A 27289-nucleotide genomic window follows, 5' to 3' on the forward strand; every position below is an offset into this window, starting at 1 on the left:
TGTTGTGCAGTGCTGTAATGTCTGTTTTGTTCTCTGTTCCTTTTCCAATGATTTATGCTTTTATTCCAGAAACAGGTATGTAAACTTGCAGTTTTCTGTGGACTCAGTCTTACCACACACATACCCTGAATTTCATCTGCTGGTTAGTCTGTCTCGTAAAACCTTCCTAAAGCTCTTTTCACACGTTATGTTTAGTGTGTGTAGGCAATCAGCAGCTTTGACCTCCCCTGCTCACTGCCCTTTTTCCAGCTGTTTTTTGACTATTCAGCAAGGAAACCCTCAATGCAATTGGATATGTGATCACTGAGGGCACCTCTCCTGAGGGATCCAGGAGCTTCCTCTGTGTGTGTCTGTTCTTCCTCTGGCTCCACTCCACGCTCCCAGATTGCCCCCCATCAGTCTGTGGGAGCTGCTAATTGCAGAGGCATCTGCTTCCTGCCCTCAGCACCGGCAGGGCTAGAGATGGCTCTGGCCATGAGCCATCCATCCCTCTCCCTGGGGTCAGTGCTCAGTAGAGACTGTTAATTGCTCCCTCTTGGAAGGGAGATTTGATATCCTGGGGGGAGAACAAGGGGAAGGTTGTGGGCAGAAATGAGACAGAACCAGCATTAGCATAGAAATGACCAGTCATGTTGAGGGAACGGTGTGCCCAAGGCACTGGGCTTTGTGTTTCATCCCCTGCTCTCTGTGCTGCACAGCAGTGACATCAGGACTGCTGCCCAGTGGCATGTCCTGGAATTAACCATAACGACAGGAAAGGAGTGTTTGCTGAGGTGTCCTTGCTCTTTAGTTCCAACTGTAATAGCCATTTTCCCGTCTCCTGTTCCAGTGGGACACCTGGAAGTTAATTATTTTATGACTGTGCTTAAGGTCCTATTTCTAAAAATCTGCTTTTTTCTAGCCATGCTTTGAAAAGTAATGAATGCAGCTCCTTTGGAAAGGAGAGCTGGTTTTGCTGTCTCCTGGAAGGTGCAGCCACAGCCCACACTGCTGCAGGCTGTGTTTCACCAGGCAGCACTTGAGACACTGGCTTTGCACTTGAAGGAGTAATTATGGGCCTGATCAGCACTTCATGGCACACACTCTGCTCTGCCACACTGAGAATAACAGGAAGAATTTCAAGTTCCTATTTAGCCTCCCTGCTCCCTTTTTGTCTCCAAACCCAGCAGCTCCAGGGAGACTGTCACCACTGCCATGAAGCTTCAGACCTTCAGGTTCTCTCATTCTGCCTCTCTCAGGTGTATTTTGAAGGAGAGGAGCACAAGTTTGTCAATGGCTTTTTTTTCCTGCCCAGCAGTTCTGGAGAAAATTTCTGAGAAGTTGGATCCTGAGTGTATCTAAGATAGAAACTTTCCCAAAATTTCTCTGTGGTTTGACTGCAAGGAGGACACTCTGTCAGACCTTGGCCAGGCCTGTGTCCAACACAAGGTGTTCTGAGTTAGCTCCATGTCTCCCAGGGTGTTACAGTCACTGGAGAGGTTTCAGAGCACCTCTCAGCTAAAATCAGGATGTGCAAGTGCTTCAAAGAGCTCTGCTTACAACATTTATTTTTTCTAACAAGTGCACATCATGCACAGCAACCTGAGTGTTCCTCCCAGCAGAAATGCTGTGTGTGTCAGAACTGCACCTTTCCTCTTGAACCTTTCTTTGAGGACTTGAAGGATAAAATATTGGCAGTTTTGTGTCATCAGTTATATTCAGTTCCAAGGACAAGGCAGTTCTTCAGAGGTGGAAACATTTGGGTTGTTTCCTGCAGGAACTCAGGTCTGTGCTGGGCAGAAGTGCAGCCCCATCTGTGCGTGTGCTGAGCTGGATGGCACTGAGCTCTGAGAGGGCAGGGGTTAGTTCTGGTGCTGGGTCTGACAGCAGGTTGTACCCAGCCCTGCTGGGCCAGTGAACACATCCTAGGGGGGCTCCTGCATGGGAAGGGCCAGGCTTGGAGCTGGGAGTGATGTAGGGACCATCCTGCAGAGGGCCATGGGGAGTGGGGACTGCTGAGGGGAGGGAAATGTTTGAGTTCTGAGATGGTGCTGGGAGGGGCCGGAGCAGCCAGCTCAGCTCCCCACACCTGGCTGTGCTTGGGCTGGCTGAACAGAGGGAAGCACTGAGGCAAATCCAGTTGGAGTGATACCCTGTCACTGCCACCACTCTTGCTATTTTATTTAAAGCCCAAAGAATGGATTCAGTATCAGAAAACATTTCCAGCCCTGTTTCCTGACAGGTGTTCTCAGTTGTGATCCCATTTTCCTTCCCCAGCGGACCCAGACACAATTTCAGAGAGCAGTGGCTGTCTGTGCTGCTGTGCTGGCCTGGCAGAGCTGGCACATGCCCTGCTGGGAGTGGGTCTGTCCCCACGGGGAGCTTGGAGAGTGAGTCTGGGCTGGTGAGGCAATGAGGGATCAGTGGGAGAAATCTCACTTTCTCCAGCTTAGGTGAGTGGTGATGACAAGTGAAAGGCATCCACTGCTCCCTCCTGGGCAGCTGGGATGGAAAACCTGACCTCAGCTGGGCATGGACCAGGCTGGGTGAGGGGAGGAGGAACAAGTGAGAGGATCAGGATGTGTTATGGTGATTAATTGCCAGGTGTTTAATGAGCAGTGACACCACACTGCTCAGGGATTGCTGGTCCTGGAGCAGGATCTGGGTCAGCTGCTGATGCTTCCCCTTCCTTCCTCCTGCTCTGTCCTGGCTGGGCTGTGTTCCCCAGGCTGAGCTGCCTCCTGGAAACAGCCAGGTCTGGCTTACAGAGCTTGAATTTCAGTTATCTGGGGGGATGGAAGCATTCAATGTGCTGACTTGGAGAAAACAATACCAGTCCTCTCTTAAAAAAACATCTTAATAATCTTATGAATTTTGTTTTAGTATTAAAGAGGAATATGAAGAAATGAGGTATTGAGATTGAAGCAGGTAAATGCAACTCTGTTAATTCCCTCTGAGTTCTGTTTGGATGATTTTGTTACAATACATGTGATGTAGAGTTAGATGTCATAAGTTGCCTGGAACTACTTTGTTAGTAGGCAATATTTTGATGGATTTGTGGATCTCAGCGTTGTGGCAGTTAATTATGAGGGTAGACACAATCTCACAGGGTTGCCAGGCAGATCCTTTGTGCTTAGGTATTAATATGAATAAAAGGGGAGTTATGTAGCCTCATATTGGCACATAATCCCTTTTCACATTTAGCTGAAGCCAGTAGTGTCCACACATCTCTTTACTCTTCCTAGATCATTTTCTGATAAACACACATACCAATATTATTATACACCTTGGATATATTTTAGCAGAGCCAAGGAGCAAAATTAACAGAGTTTCCTCACAAGCACTCTTGCAACTTTGCAGGAATGTAACTGAGTAATTATTTTATACAAAGATGGAAGCAATGTGTTTTTATTTGTTTGGGAGACCAAAACTAGGCTATGGGAAGAGTGTTCCAGTAAAAGCTGTGAAAGAATCAGGAATCTTCTCCACTTCTCTGCTTCAGGCTCATTTTCAGGGGCTCCTGGCACAGTGCTCTCCTTCTTGCACTTTCTGTATGTTTCAGGTGCTTTCTTAGTTAGTGAAGAATAATCTAAATGTTTTTCTTGTGTACTTTGACTGAAATCTGGTTTTGATAAGCAATTCCACCAGCTCAGGTTTAAAAAGTAAGATGCAAAACCTTTCTGCCAGCTTAAGTGAGAGATATACAGCCTTTTATAGGAGCACTTCAGAGTCACCCTTGATCTGGTAAATAAGTTAGTGCCACTTTTCTGGCTCTCCTTTTCTCCCCAAGGATCTCAGTGGATGGTGACAGGTAAGAATTGGTATCCAGAATCCCCTGCAGGTGTACAGAAAAGGACAGGAACCTGTTCTGTGGGTCAAGGGTGTGAAACCACAGAGGAATCTTGGGTATATTGTCAGTTTGCTTGGCTTTAACTCAAACAGGGAGGCACCTGGGGGGGTTTGGGGACCTGCTGTGCTGTGTAAGGTGGTAATTACGTGTTTCTTGAGAGCAGGGTTGGCCTGTTGGCTGCTTCTGTTTGCTTTCCATGGAACTGTGCTGCTCTGCCTGGCAAATGCCCCTTGTTTCACACCCCCCTGCAGGGTCACCTCTGCCAGGGAGAGCAGGAGACACTCTGGTGGCCCTGCCCATCAGTGCTGTTAGAGCGCCCTCGTGGCTTTGGTGGTCACCACACCAGTCCCTGCCTGGCCTTGGGTCCTGGAGCTGGGAAGAAATCCCGTGTTTGTCAGTGTGCCCTGTGGAGGGGCAGGTCAGATGGAGCTGCTGTTGGTCTAACTCTGAGAACACTGCCCAAAACAGTTTGTCCCTTGCTCTTCCTATGGGCCTGAGCTGAGCAGGGATGTGTGGCTGCTGTGCCTGGGGAAGGGTTTGAGTGAGGGACTTCTCTCTGTAGGATGCTGGAGTGCTCAGTGAGGCTGTTGCACATTGGCCCTTCCCAGCTACTGTGAAACAAGCAGTAGAAACAAGTTGGTTTTATTCTCAGTGTGTCTCTTGGCTCTGCTGTGCCCTTGTTTTCTGCTGAGAATGAGAAGGATGGGTTGTTCCAGCAGCTTCCTAAAATAAGTATGATGATTGGATAGATACAGAAATAAAATACTAAAGGTAAAAAAATAAATGCTGCAAATCTGTGCCTGATCTCAAATATCTGTGCAAATAAAGGAGAGTTATGCATGTTTATTTTGAGAGTATTAAGAAGGGTTGGAAATTTCACAAATAATTGGGAAATTAAACTTCTCATACCCAGCTGAGTCTGAAGCTCCAGCCTGGGGCTGCTTTCATTGCTATCAGAGGAGCTGAGGAACATGAAGGTTTTACTCCAGCTCTAACCCACCTCATCATCCTGCAGGTAAATCAGGGCCTGGCTTGTGAGTAGGGCCAATGTAGCATGTGTTTTTGGGAAGGAAGGCTCATTCCATCTTTCCCTCTGCTCAGCAACCTCTATCTCATGGAGGTAATTTAGTTTACCACTTTGCAAGCTAAGTGGCCATTGTTTCTTTCAGTATCACCACAGTTCCTGCACCAAAGTGTTCTGGTAGAAGTAACCAAAAGCTCTCAAATGTTACAGTTTGTACTTCCCACAGTGCTTAAGCAACTGGGTGTGTTTGTGGAGGGGAACTTACCTTGGATCGTGGAATGGTCTGGGTTGGAAGGACCTCAGAGAGCATCCAATTCTGACCCCTGATGGGGCAGGGAACCTTCCACTTGACTCCAGTGGTTTTCTTTTGCTGATTTACTTAGATTCTCCATCATTAGTGTCACACACACCAGCAGTGTCTGTGGTGTTGTAAAGACCAAGGACACTCTTACCCCCTGAACCAGTGACAGGTGAGTGGCACAGAGTTCAGGGCACTGGGCACTGTCCAGCCTGCACCTTGGCCCCCTCCCTGCTCCTTCTGCTCAGAGCTGGAGTGAAGGGGTGAGGCAGTCACATCTCAGTGAGGCAACTCACACCTCTCCTGGAGTTGTGCTCTCAGTGCCTGTGTGTGCAGTGGGTGTGTTTTCCCCCCTTCTGTCATTGTTTGTCACAAAGATTCTGGAGACTAATCACAGAAGTTTTATACATCACTTGCATGACCTTTTATTATTCCCATGAGGATTTGGCTCAGAACTGTTACTGCTGCCTTTGAGTCTCTCCTGAACTACTTTAATGGTCTTGTTCTGTGTCCGTGAAGCTCCAGTGGAGGGGAGGACACTGAGGTCAGAATCTGGAGTGCTCCTTGAAGTAACAGACTGAAGAAACTGCTGAATGGGAGTGTCAACCTGTTTTCTGTGTCCCTTGTTTGCAGGATGCCACAGTGATCTCCCACCTCATGGCCCTGCTCGGCAGGTCTCGGTACACGCAGGAGTACATCTGTCAGATCTTCTCCCACTGCTGCAAGGTAAGGAAGAGACACGTGTTCCTTGTGTAACAACCAGTGCTTGGGGGGCTGCTGTGGCAGGAGCACTGGGGCAGCAGTGCCTGGACTGTTCCTGCTCTGGGCTTGCTGCAGATTTGCTGGGGGCAATGGGGGCTTCTCTACAGTACAAGAGAACATGGAGATAAGTGGGGCTTTTGTAGGCTTTGGCCACTAAGCCCAGCCAACAGTCTGGGCAAATGTCAGTGTTCTCTGTTGGCACTGTAATTCTTGGAAGACTCCTGTTTTCCCTCTGGAGGTCTCAAGGCTGTGAGCAGCTCTGCAGAGTCCTGCAGCTGCTTCAAACCCAGAGAGTGTTTTCTGAGAGGTGCTGTGGGTTCAGAGGAGGGGAAATGCTTGAGCTGAGCTCTCAGTTACAGGTTTATCCAGGGACATGTTCACTCCTGCTGGGTAATGCAATTCTCTTGATAGGGGAAAACTCATTTTAAACCAGCAGCAACCCCACCCCAAACACTGGGGTTTGTCTTTCCCTCCCCCCTTTCCAGGTTTCCACACAACACTCATTTTTGTATCATTGTGGCAGTTTTTTGGTAGTTACTGTGCCAGTGGGTTATACTGTATCAAAGTAATTCCGTGTAGGGAAGGAGATTTTTACAGCATCTTTCCCTCTTAGAAACAATTTAAAACTAAAGGAGGATAAATTGTATTTATGTCCCAGTCTAACAAATGAGAAAGTTCCCAAGCTGATGAATTTGTAAGTATTTACCTTGAGAAGTATCTTTCTACCTTATCACTTGCAATGAGTCCTCTGGAACTCTGAATCATTCCTTTGTTAAATATTCTCTCTTCTTTGACTGTTATTTGTGTTCACTCACCACATTGTATTTATTTATTGAGACAGAAATCAGAGGACTGAAAGCTGAGTTAGTGATTGAAACTCAGCTGCTAATAGTTCTAGAATTGCTTAAATAGAACATTAAGACAAAATCCTACACTGGACTGTGGAAGGTCAGATCTGTAGCTAATAGTGGGAAAAAATTGGTATCTTAAGAAGGAGAATTCACCAGTGAGGCATTTCCTGTGTAAGTGGCCCTTGAAAGTCTCCTTGATAGGCTGAGGAGCTTGAGGAGGTGAAGCCCCAGACCATGTTGGCTTACAGGAAAAGTGAGCCAGGGCTCATTAGAGGAGGCAGAGGAGGCCCTTTGTACAGTCAGGGCTTGGTCTGGGGCAGTACAAGCCCTGCTGGCTGTGAGGGAATGCTGAGGAACTCATCCAGCAGGAAAACTCTTCTGCCCATCTCCTCCCAAGTGAGTTATTTCCTTGTGGCTCCATCAACACCTGGGCACTTGCACATCAAATGTGTTACCAGAGCACAGGCAGTGGGTAAGGAGGGGCTCCTGCACTCACCGCTCTGTGCTTAATGACTCCCCCACACCTCTCCCAAACAAATGTTACAGTGAATCTTTGGAAAAAAATCAAGTTTCTGGGAAGAACTTGGTGGTTGTGTGAGCAGAGAGAGACATGAACTGCACAAGAAGGGCCATGGTGCTGGGAGTGAGTGTTGGGAAATAGCTGCATTTACAGAATAATAAACAGCTGCATAACAGAGGAAAGTATTTGAGGCTGACAAACAGATCATCACAAATGTTAAACTGATCAAGGACTCCTTTTTCTCTTGCCAAGGCAAATGGAGCTGTTCAACAAAAATCTAAAATGCCCCCTTCTTTTTTTTGTGTAGTTTTTGGGTTTCAGGATTCTAGGGTTTTCAGACAGAAGAAAATACTTCCAATATAGTGAAGCAGAATTTGCAGGGCATTTCCTGATTTTTGTGGCTAGGCAAAGTACATTCTTATAACTGAAAAGTGTCTGTGTTCACTGCATTTGAAATGAAGACTCCATCTTGCCCCAAAAGGGAAGTGAGGGAGAGAACCTTTATTTCTCAGGGGTTTTTACCTGAAGCAATAAGTTACTATACAAATATTTAGGTAGGGCTTAGTTTAGGTTGTAAGAGGTATTGATGCTTTTATGTCTCTTTGCTCTCAGTGGGTTTATTGATTGAACTCACAGTGACATATCCCAGCTCCTCCCCCTTGTTCCTGCACCCTGTTCTCTGCTCCCATCTGGTGCATCCCTTTTTGCCTCCTCCTTGTTTGTTTGGCTTCTCCTGTCCAACTGGCCTGGGGAAGCTCACCCCAGTTCTCTGGAGCTGGGAGATCCACAGTTTGGGCTCCTGGCATTTTGCTGCTGGTCTCTGCTTTCCCTTTGGCTGCTTCTCCCTGCCCTTTTGGAGCTCAGGTTAGCAGGTGGGAGGCACTGCCCCTGCAGAAGAGCCATGCTGAGCAAGGGAAAGAGCTGATTTACAGGGGAGCAGGTGCAGTTCTGAACATCCAGGCCAGGGTTCTCTCAGCAGAGAAGCAAATCAGTAAACTGGAGTGAGGCTCATGTACATGGTCTGCAAAAATGCAAGTCAAAATTTACTTCTCAAGAGTCAGTTCATTTGTTTTCAGAGCAAGTGTGAGTAGGTAAACTCTGCTGTTCTAATGCTCAATTTAAAGAGAGGAGGTGTGTGTTTGGAAACATGGGGTTGTACAAATAATTGCAAAAAATACTTCTGGAACTTATATTTGACAGAGGTGATGTCCCTGCATAAGTAACAACTTCACTGCCAGTTGAAAATTGAAATGTGTCTGGGAAGGGTCCAGGATAAAGCCTGTCATGAAGGCAGCTCCCTCCCAGTCCCATTCCCCTGTGTGACCTCAGGCCTGGACTGGATCCCTGATGCAAAATGCAGCTGCATTTAGGTACCTGCCTTCCAAATTTCATTATGGAATGAACTGTGACACTGTGCAATCCTAATGGTTTCCTGAAAACTGGCATTTTAAGATGGGAAATGATGCAGGAAGTGATGTCTCTTCCTGAAACACATTGCTCAGTGTTCTTTGGAGAAGAAGAGGAGCAGAGCTGCCTCTGGCCCTGGCCCTGGGGGTGTGCACACACAGGGCAGGTGAGGGGTGTGAGGGGCAGCCCCTGTGCAGCTCAGACTCCCCTGGGCAGAACCCAGCGCCTGCCTCTCATGGAAGAGTCACTGGTGCTTGGGAAGTGCTAAGTCTGGGCAATATGATTTCTTTGACTTGAATTTCATTCATTTTTTTCACCTATTTCAATGTCTGTTCTGCAGCTCCCACACTGGCATAGCTGCGGCTTTAAGTCATTGCCTCAGCCACTTCTGTGTGCCAATGTAAGTGGTTTTCCTCTTCAACCCTGTGTTTGCATTGCATTTTTTGGTAGAAAGCTCTTGGTGGCAGTAGCAGCTGAAGCATCTCTTAAAGCACCAGATCTGTTACATCTAAAAGTAATTTTGTGCTTTTTTCATAGAGATCCTCTCCAGGTTTCCTTTTGGGTGTCAGAGGAATCTGATTTCAGCTGAATCTCCCATGAGAATGAGGTGTCCCTGCTGCCTCCCAGGGTGTGCAGCAGTGCCTGCCATGAGCTGGGCAGGAGATCAGGGAGTCAGGAGACTTCCTGCCCCTGCAGATCAGCCAGGGCAGAGCAGGGAGGGCTCAGAAATGCTGTGACAGCCCAAAAGCTGAACGTGGACTGTGCCCAGCCCGTGCTGAGTGCAGAGTGAGCAGCCACAGACACACCTGTAAGGAGGGGTTTGCAGCCACAGCTCAGCATGGCCAGAGCCTGCTGGGGGTCTTTTCTCAGCCTCACTGAGCCTTCTCGTGCCACACAAGTCCTGAGACCTTTCTCCTGCAAAAGTCAGTATTAGTGTTGAATTCCAAATGCTCTTTTGGAAAAGGTATTGGCGTATCAGCCATTGCTGACTTAGACCTTGGAGTCAGTAAATAGGTGTTGGCTGGCTGGATTTGTGGCTAAACATGTTTGAAACTGAAATAGTAAGTTGGAGGAACATGTGAGTCTGGCCTCAAAGCTCTGTCACTCTGTCTGGGATTGCAGGTGAAATTCCTTCCCTTCTGAAGTTAGAATTACTTAATATTACCTGTGAAGAAGACATTAGTGACTGGGGATCTTTTGCATGATTTGTAGAGAAAATCAGGAGCTTTCAGTTGTTTCCAGCAGGAAGAGTAGAAACAGAAGTGCTCTATTCATGTTTCTTCATTTATGAGAACTGATATCATTGCCTGTTGAAGGAAAGAGTGGGAATGATTGCCAAAAAAAGGGCAAATGCTATAGAAATGACTTGGACTTGTTTATTTTAAACAAAATTAAAAATGTTGTTATGCCAGCTGATTAGTAAGTAAATGGTAGCACATCTGTCTTAAATTTAGTAAATCTGTCTTGACAATGAGTTACAGGTAATGGAAACCTCTTCCAGGTTCTCTTACAAATCAGCTGTGTTGTGTTTCCTTTGAAGGGTCCAGATCACCAGACAATCTTATTTAACCATGGAGCTGTTCAGAGCATTGCACATCTATTGGTCTCCACATCCTACAAAGTAAGCCATGAAAACTGTTCTTGTTCAACATGTATTAATGAAAGGAACCCAAGTGAAGGTTATAAAAACTCTCTATGCCTATGAATTAAAGCTATAAAGAGGCATAATGTGTATTAACAATTGTTTTAACTTGTCATATGAATTTCTGTTAAAAAAGAGCTTTTGTGTTGTGAAGTTAAGAGACCAATCATGAAACCAGAGCTGGCTGTCATTGATCCAGAGGGGAACAGTCACTTGGCAGCCCAACAGAAGTGTCTGATCTGTTGGACAATAAATAAGAAATGAAGCTGTGGCGAAGTGACCGTGAGCTGTCCCAGGCAGGAGTCACTCCCGTGGGAACATGGACATGGGCAGCTGCCTGTGCTCTGCTCCCTTCTCTGGAGGGCTTTGGAAGTCCATCCTGGACTATCTGGAAGCACCACCTCAAGGGCAAACCATCAAACCCCACCTGTAACTCGGTGGCCAGGGGGCTGTTCAATCCTTTCACCTGCCAAGCCAGGCACAGCTGAAACACCTGCAGCTCTGGAAGGGGGAGGCAGAGACTGATGTCTGAACTAAATTAGATTCTGTGCTCTGGGAAGATGGTAATGGTCCATATTCCCTGTGTCAAAGTACAGGTTTTAGAGACTCCATAAGTGAGGCAACCATGAAATGTATTGTGCAGTTAAAGCAAGACATAGTTCTGGACTGGAGGAGGAAGATGCATCAGGAGGAAATTTGTCAGTCCTTTTCACACAGGTGGTACCTGAGTCTGTGCAATGGCAGTAGAACTCATGTGGTGTAGTTATTTGAACACTGGTTTAGAGTTACTTCAACCAGGTGGTTCTCTTTAGGCATTTTATTCAGCTGACCTCTAAAGGCTTCTGAATACACATCTTAGGAATGTGTTTTTTTGGTTCTCTAACATACCTATGAGACCTGGAAAGAAAAAGTACTCTTGGGGTATCCTTCCATTCTTTTGTTGTTTTTTGCATGTTTTGTGAGGCATCACAAGCCAGACCAGTGTTTCCTGTTCAGTTCTCAAGGTCTGTCCTTGCTGGTTTTCTTCACAAACAGTTCACAGCATCCCCTGTGGAGGGTTAATTCCGACAGGGAGGTGGCAGTAGTCAAGGTGTGAGTTAGAGGTTTCCATCTGCCTCTCATTGATTCATGATCTACATGTCTTGTTGATGATCCAGCACCATTTTCTGCAGGCCTGTAGAGCTGTGTAGACACAACTGTTTGTAGTCAGCATTTCCCTTCCCTCTGTGCTCTGTCCCCACACAGGTGCGAATGCAGGCTCTGAAATGCTTCTCAGTGCTGGCCTTTGAGAACCCCCAGGTCTCCATGACTCTGGTCAATGGTGAGTGGGATCTGCTGCTTTGACTCTCCCTTTATTGCCTGGCTGAGTTAGAATGACTTTGGCTTCTCTTTCCTTGCAGTGTCAGTGGATGGAGAATTGTTACCACAGATCTTTGTGAAGATGCTACAAAGGGACAAGCCCATTGAAATGCAGCTCACGTCAGCCAAATGGTAATTGTCTGAACACTGGAATAAAATAGTTTGGAGGTGAATGCTCACTGCTTAACTGCTCCCTCCGTGCTTGTTCCAGAGTAATGGGGGTTGTAAAACCTTAGCAATAATTATAGGTACTGTTTGCATTGGCTAAACCCTTGAAGTGCTTCTCACCTAATTTTATAGCACAGCTTTCACTCTCTGCTGTACATTAACAAGGGGAAATGTTGCTGGGCAGCAGTTTTGTGAGGATTGTGTATTCAGCTGTATGGATTTTCACCAGCAGCTCGGGTGTTCTGAGAAGGTTTGCTTTGAGTGGGCTGTGGCAGAGCACAATCCTGAAATACGACAGTTGATGTCCCCCTGGAGCCCCTGCTCAGAGCACTCTGCTCTCTGGGGCTGTGGGGTGTGCAAGACCATGCTCTGGGTGGACAAGAGAGCAGGGCTGGTCCCTCTTCCCAACTGTTTTAATTAAAGTAGATTATTCTTCAGGCTTCATGTGTTCATGCAGCAGAACTAATGTTATTAATTAATTTTGTGATTCACATCAAAACTTTGCTGCTGCTGTGGGCACATCTGTGTGTTCATAAAGATTTCCTGCCCTGTGGCACAAAGTGTCCAGGTTGTGCTCACATCAGGAGCTGGGAACTGACTCCCCTGAAGACCATTTTCCTTTCTTGTGTTCATGGTAATGGCACAAATCACTTCAGGGGGTTAAAGAGATAGAATTACCCAGGGCTATAAACTACTAAATGAAGTTTAACTCAAGTTTCCTCGCTGATGTTTTGTTTGATTATTCTTTTGGTGGCTTTTATTGGCTGGGAACAGTTTACCAACCAATTTCACAGCCACTTGTCTCTTGGTTCTGGGTGAGGAACAGGTGGGGTAGGGAGCATGGCCTCTGTGGTCATGTTGCCGGGTTTTGATGACTTAATCTTCCTGAAAGCAGTTACAAAGGTGTGCATGTGCGTGGGGGTTCCTTGGGTAATCCCTCTCCATGTGGGAGGTCTGTCTTGGGACCTCCCACCCTCCCTCCAACCACACTTGGTCTGTGCAGTCTGGTTTTACTGGTTTTGTTAAGCAGTTCTTTGTGAAGAAGGCAAGTTAAATTAATTGCACTGTAGTGGCCTCAGTTCTGATTGATTTATGTATTTCTTTAAGAAGTCAGAAAATACACAGGGAATGATGTGTTTAAAATAATTTTTCCTGATAATCTGGGGATATAAAGGAGTTGGTAAGTCATGAGGGCAGGTTGGAGTTCAGAGAATTGTTCTGGCTCCGGGCTGTCTCCTTGGTCTGGGCTGGGCACTCCCAGGTCTCCTGGTGCTCTTTGCTGACCAGCTTCAGACTGGGAGGAGCTGGGGGGACATCCCATCCTCTGCTGGTGCTTTGCAGTGCTTTGGCTCAGGTGGACATTGGAAAGTGTGGAACAAAATGGGGTGGTTTAAGGCAAAGAAGAAAGTTGCAGGGAAATGGAAGATGAACCAGTATCCTGAGTGTCAGGTGGGGTTTCTGGTCAGTCCATGGGCAGTCACCCTGCTCAGGGTTCTGAAGCCTCAGTGTCACCACAGGCCTGGGAGTGACAGAGACCTGCTGGCTTTTCCTGTCTAATGTATTCCCTGCTTGATTCCCCCCAAGTCAGGCTATCTCTTGCTCTTTTGCTAGTGAGGGTAGTATGTGGAATTGCCATGGGTCATCTCTTTTTCAGCTTCTAAACTAAATTTCACTCCTGCCTTGCCAGCTTTAGTCAATTAATCTGCGGTTCCTCTCTGATTTAGCTCTGGAGTCCTTGGAATGCAGATGGGGAACTGTTTTTTCCTGCATTTTTGAACCTTCCCTTAAATTTCTGTTTGAATCCACGCTGGCAGACAAGGTTACCTGAAGAAGTTCCCTTCTTTTTCACCAGTTGAGGTAGACCTGGAAGACTCTGGATTGAAGTGGACCCTTCCCCTGAGCAGAAGTGTTGGCACAGGGGGAAGTGCAGAGGCCTCTTGGGAAAGGCCTTTGCAGCTACAAGTGGAGCAGGAACTTTTCTGCCAAACCCACTAGAATTGCTTCCAGCTAAGCACCTGAAGTGAAAAATTCCTTTCTTTCATGTTTGAGGTAGAGCTCCTTTGCCTGCCAGAGGAGTCTCTGTGGACTAAATGGCAGCTACAAGATTGTTGGGGTGTGAAAATGAGAGTTTGCTGCTGGCAGCTGCAAGACTTGGGCAGGAAAGGTTTATTAGATGATCCCTGTGCTAACAGTCAAGTCTTGTCTCTTATCTCCTGAGAAACAGTATATAAAGAGACTTCTGATGGTGGGATTTTGGGTTGTGGCTGTTTGGAGCAGGATCAGTGGGGCTGCTCTCCAGGGGAGGAAAGTGCCCACTCTGGGCCCTCGGGAGGAGCTCAGGAATGTGGTGAAACACAGTGTGCTTGCAGGATGGGAGGATACTATGCTCCTTAGCTGAGAATTCTCATTGGCCCATGGACCATCTCAATTTGTCCACTTGAAGGTTGAAATGTGTTAGTTTTAAGTCACCTTTACTGAAACACAGCTGTGGTTTTCAACCTGCACTGTGGCTGATAACAGTGGTTGGTTCAGAAGGTAAGACAGCAGGTCCCTGGTGCACAGCAGTTCCCCTCCAGCTCAGCACTGCCCTGGAGAAGGGCAGGGAACAGCTGTGAAGCCCCTCAAGGTGAAACACTTGCAGTGGTGGGTGAAGTACTTGGCAGTTCTGGTGTCTTGGGGCACATTTACAAGTACATTAACAAAGAATTCAGCACTTGTCTGGAGTGTGTCAGCACTGCAGTTTGGGACCTGGGGATTGTCACAGCCACTGAGTGGCTGTTTGATAAAGAACAAGTGCTGTCTTGGCCCAGTTCCAGAGCCCTGGCTGGGCTCCTCATTAGCCAGAGTGTCCTGGCAGTGCCTGTGGACAGACACCAGTGGTGCCACATGTCCTGACTGGAGCCGTGGCACACCCCAGCCCTTGCTGGTTCTGTCCTCAGTGCCCACACAGCAGGGCCAGGCACCTGAAATGAGGGAAGGTCTGGGTATGTTCCTCCTTTGCCTTAATGCCAGGGGTTCATTTTGGGGTTTTTAGCTGGCAGAAGAGGTTTCTGTCTCAGTCAGGGTTGGTGCTCTGCCCCTTGTGACCAGAGTGTGCCGTATGTACTGACCACTGCCCCAGATCTGCTCCCAGGGCCCCTGCATTGCTGGATTTACATCAGTGGTGGAACAGACGAGTGCAGGCGGTGGTTGTGCAACCTCTGAAGTGCCTGCACGGCCCTGTGGGTGACTGTGCTTGTTGTTGTTGCAGCCTTACTTCCATGTGCAGAGCCGGAGCAATACGGACAGACGATCCCTGCATTGTCCTCAAGGTGAGCCGTGTCCTGCTTACACCACCTCTGAAACAGTCTGCAGTAGTTCTTTCTGTGCTAACCCTGACAGCTGGTTAAACAGTTCTGTGTTCATATTGTTCTCTTGTGTAGGTCTGTCCTGCTTTTATTTGTCTCATATAAAACATAGCACAGAATCCATAACAGCAAAGATTTCAAAGCACCAAGTTCTCCTGACTTGTTTTTAATTTAAAAATAGTTCCCTGCTTTCCCTCTGTGTCTTTAAGCATTTATAGTGGCATGGCTTTTTAAAGAAGTTTTAAATGGATCATACTGAGGTTTTAAAGGGTTTCATGCTAAGTTTTAAATAAGGGATCATACTAAAAGGTCAGTATCCCAGAGTCTGACACACAGCCATCTGAGGTTTGTAAGGATGTCAGTAACCATTTGTAAGTAAGTAACGTGGGCACAGCAATGTTGCCTTGGTGTCTGTGTGTGAGCAGGGCACTGGCTTGTCTTTCAGCAGCTTGTTTCACCAGGCTGTAGTCAGAACACTTGCACAGTCTATACATGGAGTCTGGCATGAGCAGATGATTTCTTAAGTGTCAAAGTTTTTGTGTCTATCTACTTCATGCTTTGGCCAGGGAAGTTTCTTATTAAAAAATAAACTCATGCTGAAATAATTGACTTTGATTTTTATACCGAGTGTGACTTTATAAGGGCATCCAGTAAAGGAAACTTCATTAAATACAGTAGGAATGTAATCTTTTTCTTAGTAGTCACAATTCTATAGGTAAGGAAAAAAAAGGAATAAAAAAAGCTGTTGATGAGCAAATGTATCAGCCAGGGATCAGGTAATGCCAGCAGTGCTTGTTTGTCCAGGAGTTCTGGAGGTGCTCGTGTGGTGCTGCAGTGAGGAAGGGGCTGGGAAGGCCTCTCTGTTGTGCTCAGGGAATGGGGAACTGCCCAGGGTGTGCTGCATGGCCCTGTCCCTGCTCAGCCCTTGCTCAGCAGATCCTGCCCCTCCCCGGCCACTGCTGGGGCTCTGCTGCAATCCCAGGGCAGCTGCTGCAGGCCCACATTCCACACTGGAACACTCAGCAGTGGCAGGAGCTGCTCCTGGTGCTGCCCGTGGGGGTGCTGGGCAGGAGCAGGGGGTGGGAAAGGTCCCACATCACAAAGGCACATTCCTTCCTTTCAGTCCCCAGGGCAGTGGGGTTTGGGTGTGGATTTTGGTGTCCATCATTCCAGGTAATGAGTGGTGAAAAATCCACAGGTTGGCTGAGACAAAGGCCACCCCTCCTGCCCCGCTGTGCAAGGAAGCCCAAAGTACAGTTCATTCCAGGGTGGACATTGGTGTCTGTTCTGCCCAGGCACCAAGGAAGCCAAGCTGCATCCCTCTCCCTCGCTCCCTGCTCCTTAGCTTGGCTCCAATTGGCATTCCAATCCCCTGCTCTCTCTTCTCTCTGCTCACAACACCTGCAAACTGAGGGCTACAATGCCATTCTCCCAGCCTGTCTCTCCTGCAGTCCTTGTTCTTCTTTGGAAAATGCCTTCCCTTGGCAAATACCCCCCTCTGCTGCCCCCAGGCTGTGTCCTGGGCAGCCCCTGTGTGTTCCAGAACTGCTGTGCTCTGGGAGCAGGGCCTGCTGCTGTCAGCAGTGGCAGGTTTTTGCTGAGAGGTGGCTGCAGACTGTCCCTGTGGAGCTGGACGTGGATAACCATCATCCTTTCACTCCACTGTGAACAGATTTGTTTCCCAGTTTGCTGCAACAGCAGCACTTTCTCCTCGTGGAAGCTGCTTCAGCACAAAGAAATGTTTTAGGCTGTGGAATTAATTCGTTGTATTCCTTGAGAGGAAATGAAAGAATGAGGAGAGAAGGTGGGCACAGAACCTTGTCATGTTCAAACAACCCCAGTGATTTCTTCTCCAGGAGCTCACAGTTAAGCACAGCGTCTCAGTCTGTCGTTAATCCAGGCACAACTCTCCTCTGGTGAGCTAAAGGCAGGCATCCCTTTGGTATTCAGGGATTACTGGCCCTTTGCTGTCAAAGGTTGTGCATTTGGAGGCCACTCAGGGTTGTGTCTTCCCCAAATGGTTTTGTTTTCATTGCCCAGTTTGAGTCCTGGGTTGGCCTGTGAAAAAATAAAATCACTTGGGATGGGGAGGAGGCTGATAAATAATAGATTTGATTGGAAGGCAAACTCTTTTCTCTGGAATCCCAATAATGAAAGTGGCTGTCCAGATAACCCTGAAGCATCCCAGCAATATGACAGGAACTAGATAGTCCATCTTCACAGTCCATTTCCAGACTTTTGTCAGCTGGCCAGGTGTGTTTTGTGGCTCTTGCTCTTACACCTGTGCCCAGTCCCTGCTCCTGTGCATCAGTTCCACCTTTGGGTCCAGTGGAGCAGGTGAAATGTGTCTGTCAGAGTTCCTGATTTTGTTAATTTTAAACAGATGGAATGGGTGAGTGTTGGAAACCATGAGATTTGTGTTTCTTGGGTGCCTGCAGCCAGTGACTGCACAGTGCCCAGCCCCCAAATTCCAAGAAACAGCTCATTTCAGGCCATTTGACCTGGGAAAGAATTAGGAAGTACATTGTCTTTGTGATTTAGACTTGGAATTCCACTTCTTTTCTTTCTCACTGAGCATGAATGCAATTTTTTTGAGAGCTTGTGCTCAGTCTTACCTGTCTGAAGTGCTGGGTGTGCAGAGAGGAGGTGCCTTGGCTCTCTGGGTTAGCTGCAGGGTTCACAACTCCAGTGAGAATCCTGGTGGTAGCATCTGTTATTGAATAAAGCAAGGTCTGTAGCTCTGCTGACTTACCTGTGCAATGCAGGTAGCAGTTATCTATTTAATCATTTGAACAGTCAATGCACAGATCTTACTTGAGGTCCCCAAAAACACAGCTCTGAGAAACATTCCCTGGAGTCTGTGCTGGAGTCGGGGGAGTGGCATGAGCACAAACCCTGGTGTTGTTCCTCGTCCATCTTCATACTTGTGTTGGGGAGGCTTGAGTGAACAGAGTCCCAGCCCTGGGAGAACTGGTCTGTCCACAGGGGGCTTCAGGTAAAGGAAGACCTGATGGTTTTTATATTTAAAGTAGAGAAGCTGTGTCAGAAACGTTACTCTGTGAGTGTAACCAAGGTAGGGGAATGTTGGGGAAGGCAGAGTGGATCTGGGTTCCAGGTGGGCTTCAACCAGTTATGCTGCTTAGGAGAATCCCTGCCCTCCCTCCTGCTCCAGGCAGCCAGTGGGTGTGAAAGGAGCCCTGGAATTATTTCTGACCATCTTGTCCTTAGTTAGTCCTGGGTCACAGAAGGGCAGGAGGGGTCAAGTGTTTCTTAAGGGCAGCTTGAGTACTTCTGGTTCCTGGGTGCAGTAAGAACAAACCTGCAAATACCAACTTTGGAGGGGATTTTTTTTTAAGCTTTTGCAAAACTTTGCTCATGGTCACTTCTGAACTTTGCATCATTTTAGCTGCATGAAAAGTTGTTTAAAAGTAGCTCACAGTATACTTGGTATTGTGTGAGCAATTTCTGTGTGTGTGGAGTGTTCAAAACCCCCCAGGTGTGTGTTTGAAGGCTCTGCCTAAAGCACAGTGCATTGGTGTAGGAGAGCTGTTGGCTGTGAGTTCCTTTATGGATGTGGCTGCCCCAAGCCCTGTGTCTGGGGCTATTTTGTGTGCCTGTTGCCCCCGCAGACCCTGCCGTGCCTGGTGCGGATGTGCAGCAAGGAGAGGCTGCTGGAGGAGCGCGTGGAGGGCGCAGAGACCTTGGCCTACCTGATCGAGACGGACGTGGAGCTGCAGCGCATCGCCAGCATCTCCGACCACCTCATCGCCATGCTGGCCGACTACTTCAAGTACCCCAGCTCAGTCAGTGCCATCACTGACATCAAGAGGGTGCGTCCCCTCTGCTGCTCCTGGGGCTGTGGCAAAGTCCAAAAGTAATCATAACTGAGCTCAGGGTATTGTTTTTAATGCTGTTTAAACTTCATGGCTGAGTGCCTCAGTAGGAGGGTGACCAGAGGGTCTGGTGGGACTTGATTTTTGTGTTCATAGGCTCCCAGTCTCTCTCACTGCTTTTTATGGACCCTTCACAATCCAAATTCAAACTGTGTGTATCTGGACTCCCCATGCCTTATGTTTCAAAGTCATGCCTTGAGGAAACAGTAATTTCAGCTTTAGTGGAGATAACAGTCCATGTGGAGAGATGGATTTCACTTCTTAGGTGAGGTTTGGGGATGTTCAAAGATGGTTTTGTTGTGTTAGAGCAGCACAGGGTGTGGATGTTGTGCAGCATTTCATGTTATGAGCTGTCTGCACTTGCAAGAGGTTGGGTAAACACCCACCAGATACACCTTGGAGGCTCAGTTCCATCAGTGTTGTGCAGGAGTTCTCTTCCATGAACTGTTTTTAAGATGTGCAAACGTTTTCCAAAGCACTGGTGGATCAGTCTGGAAGCAAGACTGGTTTTGATATTTTGAACAGGGAAATATCCATTGCCTATTCCCTTCCCTCTTACTCAGCCTGATTTTTAGAAAGTACCCCAAAAAGATGGATTCCAGAGCCTTGTTTTTTCTCAGAACTGACCCCAGAGGTAGGCTCACTTCCCAGGCCCTTATGAAATGGAATTGATTCTGCATGTGGAGCTTCTTGAATTCCATGGAAAAATGCAAATTAAATATTAAAAAATCAGCTACAACATAAAACTAAGCAAGAAGTTGTTTAGCAGCTTATTGTGGAGTAATGGACCTTGGCTGTAGCATCAGGAATATGATCAGGCTGCAAATGTGAGTGGGGCAGTTGTAAATATGCCAGTGCTGTGAGTGTGCAGTGTGTGTAGGAGCAGCCACGGGGGAATGCAGGTGCTGGCTCTGCACAGAGGGCCTGGGAGTGCTCCCTGTAAGGTAAAACTGCCTGAGTGAGCGAGGCCTCTGCCAACACAGGGCTTTCTGCTGCAAATATTTACACCACTCGTGTCACACTTCTGCTCTAATGTGGCTGCGCTGCAGAGAGTTACTCCTACAGCTTAATTTTTGACAGCTCTTTCATTGCAGCACTTTGATTCTTGGTCCTGACATTTTCCTGGCATTTTGTGTAGACTTTGAAGATGGCATTGTTTTGTGGAACCCTTTGGAACAGACTTGTAGGGCACTCAGAATCACAGGATTGTTCTCATTACAGGGAACATGGGGAGATCTGAGTCTTAATTTTGTGCTCCAGGCAGGGTGAACCTCAAACACCACTGTTCTGTGATCCCATTAATTAGAACCAGAGAATATCCTGAGCTGGAAGGGACCCACAGGGATCATCCAGTCTAACCCCTGGCACTGCACAGACACCCCAACAATCCCTCCCTGGCCCTGAGAGAATCATCCAAGCACTCCTGGAGCTCTGACAGCCTTGGGGCTGTGCCCACTGCCCTGGGGAGCCTGGTCAGTGCCCACCACCCTCTGGGGGAAGATCCAACCCTGAGATCCAACCTGACCCTGCCCTGGCACAGCTCCAGCCATTCGCTCAGGCCCCAAGCACTTGTTCCTGGTCTGTGAGCAGCCTGTCCAGTGGTACATCCCCCAGATTCCCCCCTCTGGCATCCCTGTTGAGAGGTGACCTCCCAGAAGCCTCCAACCCCTGCTGTGTTCCTGAACAGCAGAAGTTAAACCCCACCTTGAGATGAAGGTTCTGAGATTTAGAGACCAGCTTTGGCTCCTGCTGTTGCTTCCGTTCTCTTGATGAAACTTCCCTTGGTGCTTTTTCACTCCTTCTGGCTTGTTTCTGTAGGTTTCTGTTGGGGAGGTAAGGATAGTTTTTCCCTGAATGTGGCCTGGATAGGGTCCTAAGCTTGTTTTGGCCTCAGATTGAAGTCAGCCTCTCTGTAACTGGGCAGAGAAATCAGCTCTGTTGTTAATTTTGGTTATTGCATGTGGTTGGTGCATGTGGGCATGAGCTCCTGGAGTTCCTGGCTGCCCTTGGGGTGCCAGTCAAGCCCTGGGACATCAGCAGTGGTTTGGAACAAGTGGGAGTGTCCCCCTGTGACTGTGTGGCCCTGTCCCCGCAGCTGGACCACGACCTGAAGCACGCGCACGAGCTGCGCCAGGCCGCCTTCAAGCTGTACGCGTCGCTGGGCGCCAACGACGAGGACATCCGCAAGAAGGTGGGCAGCAGGGCTGGCACTGCCAGCCTGGGACCTTCAGGGGGTGCAGGCTGGAATGAGGGTTCCTTCTGCTGCACAGCACAAACCATCCCACAGTGCTGCACTGCTCCTGCGGGACGTGGCCTTTCTGCGAGCTGTGCTCCTTGGCTGATCATAAGGAGTGTTGCCATGGCAGGAGTGGTTCCTGAAGCCCTGTCCCAGGGGGTAGAATGCACCTCTGTTCTCATCTGTCCTATTGTAAAACAAATGATTTTAAAAAATAAACCCTGGAAAGTCCAGTGCTATTGGGAAACAAAGTCAGAATTTGTTTCCTGATTCTCAGGGGACCAAAGTGATAACAGAGCAGCTGGTGGTTCAGACATCACAGGGAGGAGATTGGCTGGTGGGGGCCCTCAGAGCTAAAACTTCATGTGTGCAAACCGGAGGGACATTAAACAAGGCATGATTAAAAGGAGCATTTTTTTAAGTTAAGCATGGGGTTGCCATGTCAAAGGTGGCAAGCACAGGAGGCAGGAGAGGTTTGTGAGTGTATTTGCTGGTTAAAGGGGAAAAACAGAAGGAAAAATGTGTGGAGAGGAAGGAGGCAGGAAAGCACAGGTTGAAAGGATAAAATCAGGAAAAGGTATCACTGGGGAACCATTCAGGGTCTCCAGAACTCAAACCCACAAACCTCTCTTTCATTGCTTTAGGTAATAGTGAGGATCCTTCTTTTACACTGTTTTTAATAGGCAGTGGGTGTGTACATGACAAAGTTGATTGATTATACAAAATCCATCTTTCATCTGGGTATTAACTGCCTTTTGTCCTGGTCTTAAGTGCTTGTGCTGGCCATGTCTAAATATGGCAGATGAACTTCGAGGTGTTTTTTATCCACATAGATCTACAACCTGTCTTTGGTCTGTGGTTTGTATATATTGTGTGTATGTATTTGTTTTAATATGACATTAAGGATAATTCATACATCTATTTATATATAATCCTCTTGTTCCTTGATGATTAAAAGCAGCAGTGGAACATAGAATGGAGATATTTTTTCTTAGCTGTCTGCAGATACACAAAACTTTCCACTTAATCTGGGAACGGAACATGACATGCTGGTTTTAGCTGCAGTTTTTATATGCAGTGTTCAGAGTGTTGCAGACAAAAGGCCAGGGGCCCATAAATGCTCCTGGTGTTTTAGTCCTTGCCATGGATGGTTCCTTTTGCTGCAGATCATCGAGACAGAGAACATGATGGATCGCATCGTGAACGGCCTGTCCGAGTCGAGCCTCAAGGTGCGCTTGGCTGCCGTCAGGTAGGACCTGTTCCCCCCACACTCCCTCTGCCCTGCACTCTGCGGGTCCTGCTGCTTTCCTGGCAGCTGCTCTGAGCCCGTTGCTGCTGCTGGGAGTGTGCTGGGCAAGGGGCAGTGTGTCCCCTCTGCCCCTGGCTGGGAGCAGTGCTGAGGCACAGCAGCTCCACGGGATGCACACGTCTCACAGGGCAGCTTTCCTTTCCTTGCAGGTGTTTGCACAGCTTGTCCCGTTCTGTGCAGCAGCTCAGGACGAGTTTTCAGGATCATGCTGTATGGAAGCCTTTAATGAAGGTAAGGAGGAGCAGGCAGGTCTCAGCCACTGCAGCTGCTGTTTCGTTGAAGCAGCACGTGGTGTCTGTTCAGATCACACGCCCTGCTGTAGAACCATGGTGGAAATTACCTAGAAATCAAAATTCCATGGTCTGCTCCTGAGAGCCAGAAATCTCCAGGAGCCAAGCAGCAGCAAAGAAAACTGTGGTTTGTGCTTGGTTTTTGAAGGGGTTTTTGTTTTCTTTTTTCCACTGTTGTTTGTTTGTTTCTTTGTTTTTTGTGATCAGTGAGTGAAAGGAAGTTACCCCCAATGTTTACATAGGGCACTAAGAGGACCAGATATCCTTTAATTTCAGACTCAGACTGGATGGCACAGTTCAGATTTGGTCTGTGAGACCTGTAGGAGAATTTGGAGCTGCATTTTCTCTCCACCCTGTAGATCTCATTGCAAATTCTACAACAAAAGCCAAATAGCTCAACAAGACCTTTAAAAACACACATCCTAATATAATGCAGTTATCCACAAGATACATGTGAAGGTCTGTGTCATCTTTCATCCTGTAATGGGAATGGTTTGAATACTTTAGGAGTTTGTGAAAGGCCAGATGTGAAAATACCAAACCTTAATAAATGTAGAACAAAACCCATCAGGACTGCTTGAAGAAGCACAACTGGCATAAAAGGAGAGTCAGGGGAAAGACACAAATGGAGATGTCAGACTTGTGTGTAAATGCAGTTGCTGGTTTTGAGTTGTATGAAATCAGCTGAAGTCAGGAACTTGTATGTCCATTCCAAAACACTGGGATTTGCTCTTAGTGGATGGGCTGCCCAGCTTAGGAGCAGCCTGTTCTGGTGGCTGCTTTCCTGAGGGGATGCAGTGCTGTGCCTGAGGTACAGAGGTGTTGGGAGGCTCCTGGAGCTTCCCCTCATGTGTCCCTGGCAGAGCAGGTTGTCCCCAGGGATTCCTGGTCAGCTGGACCTGTGGGCTCTCAGCTGTGGCTCCTGTCAGGGAACTCACTGTCCGCATCAAAGCCTCTCCTGGAGTGTGGAGTGTCAAAGTGCAGCATAATTCCAGTTCACAGGGATGCCTTCCTTATCCTATGGTGACCAGGAGTCTCCCCTCTGTGTGCCTGCAGGTTTTACAGAATGCTCCAAATGAAATCCTCATAGTAGCATCCTCCACGCTATGCAATCTTCTTCTGGAATTCTCTCCAAGCAAGGAGGTTGGTATTCATCCAGGAGCAGGGAGAGTATGCAGTGGTTCAGTGAGCATAAAGGTGTGTTCATGGGCAGCCACTGCTGGTGCCCTGTTGCAGAGCTGGGCTGTGAGACAACCAGGGTCACTGGTGGCTTGTGAATGAAGGAAAGTCATGTTTACAGTGCTGTGGCACCTCCTCTGGTTGAGTAGTTAAATGTGGTCTCTAAAGAAAAGTAGACATGAAGTTTTGTCATTTTTTTACTTGTAAAACACTGCCATCTAAAAAAATGATAAACAAGAAGAAACCAAACTGATAATTTGCAATGTGATCCATTGTCTTGGGGAATTAGTGCTGCTGTGTCCTGAAAATGCTGGCACAGCTGAGTGGTGTGTTTTTATTGTTCCCAGATGAACAGGACAGGGTATCTGGCCTTGGGTTCTGCAGAGTCTGTGTTTCATACAGCTCACACCCACACACCAGCTCTTCACAGCACTGCAACAGTCCCCCAAGTCTGAAATACTTTTCAGCCACAGAACTCATTTGCAGGACTGTGCTGATGTGTAGGATCCTGCTGGTGCTTTGGATTTCCTTGGTTTGGGCAGTGATCTTTGTGGTTTCAGCCATGTCTGTGGGACACAAAATGAGCTGCAGGAGTGCCAGGCACAGCTCACTGCCCTGTGGGCTTTCCTGCCCATGCTGCAGGTCACAGCATAGTGTTCCCACTTCAGAGGGGATTGAAATACCAGTTTTTATTGGATAATGGTTCAAGTCAAAAGCATCTCAGCCAAAAGAAAACACTGATTGTGCAAGCAGAAGGAATATTTAGCTTTGGAAGCCTTGACAAGCAATCTGATCTTTTTCCATATCCATATCCTGTCATTTAAAGATGCTGTTACGAGGTTTTGTGTTTCAGTCAGGCCATGAAGAAGTCTCTAGTTTCCTTTATTATGCTGAAGTTTTGCTGTTGAATTTAACCAAACCTGAATTTTTCCATAAAAGCCTGCTTAGTGATTGTCATGTCATGACTGAGGGGTGGCATGGCCAGTTCTTGGGGCTGCACTGAGCGTGCTGTGAGCTCAGCAATGAGATGGGAGCAATACATTTTTTATATTATGCCTACATTTTCGTGTATACCATTAGTGCAGTGTTTTAAAGATGTCTTTATTCCCCTCTTTCAGCCTATTTTAGAATCAGGAGCCATAGAACTTCTATGTAGTTTAACACAGAGTGAAAATCTTGCCTTGCGAGTGAACGGCATTTGGGCTTTAATGGTGAGTAGAGCACAGTGATGAAATTCCACTGGGGATTTAGCTCCTTCAGAACCTGGGAATGTAACTTAAAGAACTCATCACTTGTTATTCAAAAAACCCCAAACAAACAAACCAGCTGAAATCTGGCTTGTCTTTGCATTGAACTGCAGAGGGAAAACAGTGTCAATCTGGAGCACTTCAGCTGCTAGTCCATAAAGTGAAATAACTTCTCTAGTTCTGGTACCACTTTTGTGGGCAGGATGTTCAGGGAAACAGTTCAGGAGTGTCAGTAGCATGCCAGGGGACAAACCACAGCAGGTACTAACCAGGGCAGCTGTGAGACTGTGTGCACATTGAATTCACTGTGTGACACATGCTCATGAACAGCAGCCTTTGCAGGACTGATGCAGGAAGGATGTGTTCCTGCAGGGCACAGTCCCTGGAGGGAGGGAGCCCAGGCTCAGGTGCCTGGAGCTGTGACTGTCCCTGCAGTCCCTCAAGGATGCACAGCCCGGGCTCAGGTGCCAGGAGCGGTGTGTGTTCCTGCAGGGCACAGTCCCCAGAGGGAGGGAGCCCAGGCCAGGCAGCTGTGTGTCCCTGCAGTCCCTCGAGGATGCACAGCCCAGGCCCAGGTGCCAGGAGCTGTGCCAGCAGCTGTGTGTCCCTGCAGTCCCTCGAGGATGCACAGCCCAGGCCCAGGTGCCAGCAGCTGTGCCAGCAGGTGTGTGTCCCTGCAGTCCCTCGAGGATGCACAGCCCAGGCCCAGGTGCCAGCAGCTGTGCCAGCAGCTGTGTGTCCCTGCAGTCCCTCGAGGATGCACAGCCCAGGCCCAGGTGCCAGCAGCTGTGCCAGCAGCTGTGTGTCCCTGCAGTCCCTCGAGGATGCACAGCCCAGGCCCAGGTGCCAGCAGCTGTGCCAGCAGGTGTGTGTCCCTGCAGTCCCTCGAGGATGCACAGCCCAGGCCCAGGTGCCAGCAGCTGTGCCAGCAGCTGTGTGTCCCTGCAGTCCCTCGAGGATGCACAGCCCAGGCCCAGATGCCAGGAGCTGTGCCAGGAGCTGTGCCAGCAGCTGTGTGTCCCTGCAGTCCCTCGAGGATGCACAGCCCAGGCCCAGGTGCCAGGAGCTGTGCCAGGAGCTGTGCCAGCAGGTGTGTGTCCCTGCAGAACATGGCGTTCCAGGCGGAGCAGAAGATCAAGGCTGACATCCTGCGGGGGCTCAGCACGGAGCAGCTGTTCCAGCTGCTCTCCGACTCCGACGTCAACGTCCTCATGAAGACCCTGGGGCTGCTCAGGAACCTGCTCTCCACCCGCCCCGTAAGTAGGGCTGGGGCTGCTCTCAGGCCTGCTGGAGCTGCTCAGACACAGCCAGGACAGCACAGGCCTCGTAAGACAGGTTATTCTTCTGTCTAAGATCAGTGCTCAATATCTTGCTAAACCCAAGGCCTTGGGATTTATTCGAATTTCTGCAACCAAATGTACAACTCAATGTAAGGAAACTTGAAAGAATTCTCTAGATCCACAGAAACGTTGTATTTATTACCAACTACAGAGCTACACATTTACATTAATGTTCAGTTCCACTGCATTTACCTTTCAGCAGTGTGAGTTTGCCTGTGAAACTTGTCAAGCACAACAGTGAGGGTTGCACTGTTGAGGCAGTGTGTGGAGAGCTCCATACCTTAAAGATACCTGTGTTTCTTCTTTCCTGGCACCTGAAATACTTCTGCTCTCACCCAACTGTGTAGGCAGTACTGGCTTTGTGAATGTGACTGTGGGACTGTGCACTCACAAAATGCCTACGTTGATTTTACACCCCGAAATGATGGTCTGGAAATGTAAGCCCATGAATTGTTTTTGACAGGGAGAAAAGGATATTGGTGGAGGAAAAGAAAGGGGTAATCCCCTGTGAAGAACAGAGGGAAAACATGCAGCAAACATTTGGCAAGCCAACATTTTTGTGGGGGGAAAAAAACACAAAGCCTCTAC

At 48.1% G+C, this 27289-nt stretch overlaps 1 protein-coding gene across 6 annotated transcripts in view; it reads left to right on the plus strand.

The window, feature by feature from the left end:
• The window catches only part of ARMC8 (armadillo repeat containing 8), a 74158-nt gene that overhangs the window by 30244 nt on the left and 16625 nt on the right, over positions 1–27289 (plus strand). For 5 of the 6 annotated variants that reach the window (XR_011698741.1, XM_071566248.1, XM_071566247.1 and 2 more), the window contains 12 exons: positions 5785–5877; positions 10232–10312; positions 11579–11654; positions 11734–11824; positions 15111–15171; positions 18837–19037; positions 21196–21291; positions 22503–22585; positions 22795–22876; positions 23992–24078; positions 25233–25325; positions 26468–26617. Coding sequence is in view for 5 of the 6 variants with exons in the window: in XM_071566248.1 (XP_071422349.1) it covers positions 5785–5877; positions 10232–10312; positions 11579–11654; positions 11734–11824; positions 15111–15171; positions 18837–19037; positions 21196–21291; positions 22503–22585; positions 22795–22876; positions 23992–24078; positions 25233–25325; positions 26468–26617 (1194 nt within the window). In the remaining variant the exon portion in view is untranslated. Of the gene's footprint in view, positions 1–5784; positions 5878–9031; positions 9092–10231; positions 10313–11578; positions 11655–11733; positions 11825–15110; positions 15172–18836; positions 19038–21195; positions 21292–22502; positions 22586–22794; positions 22877–23991; positions 24079–25232; positions 25326–26467; positions 26618–27289 lie in introns of all 6 variants that reach the window. The other variant, XM_071566252.1, reaches the window with a different exon arrangement.

This window comes from Pithys albifrons, chromosome 11 (genome assembly GCF_047495875.1).
Source record: "Pithys albifrons albifrons isolate INPA30051 chromosome 11, PitAlb_v1, whole genome shotgun sequence".
Lineage (NCBI taxonomy): Eukaryota > Metazoa > Chordata > Aves > Passeriformes > Thamnophilidae > Pithys > Pithys albifrons.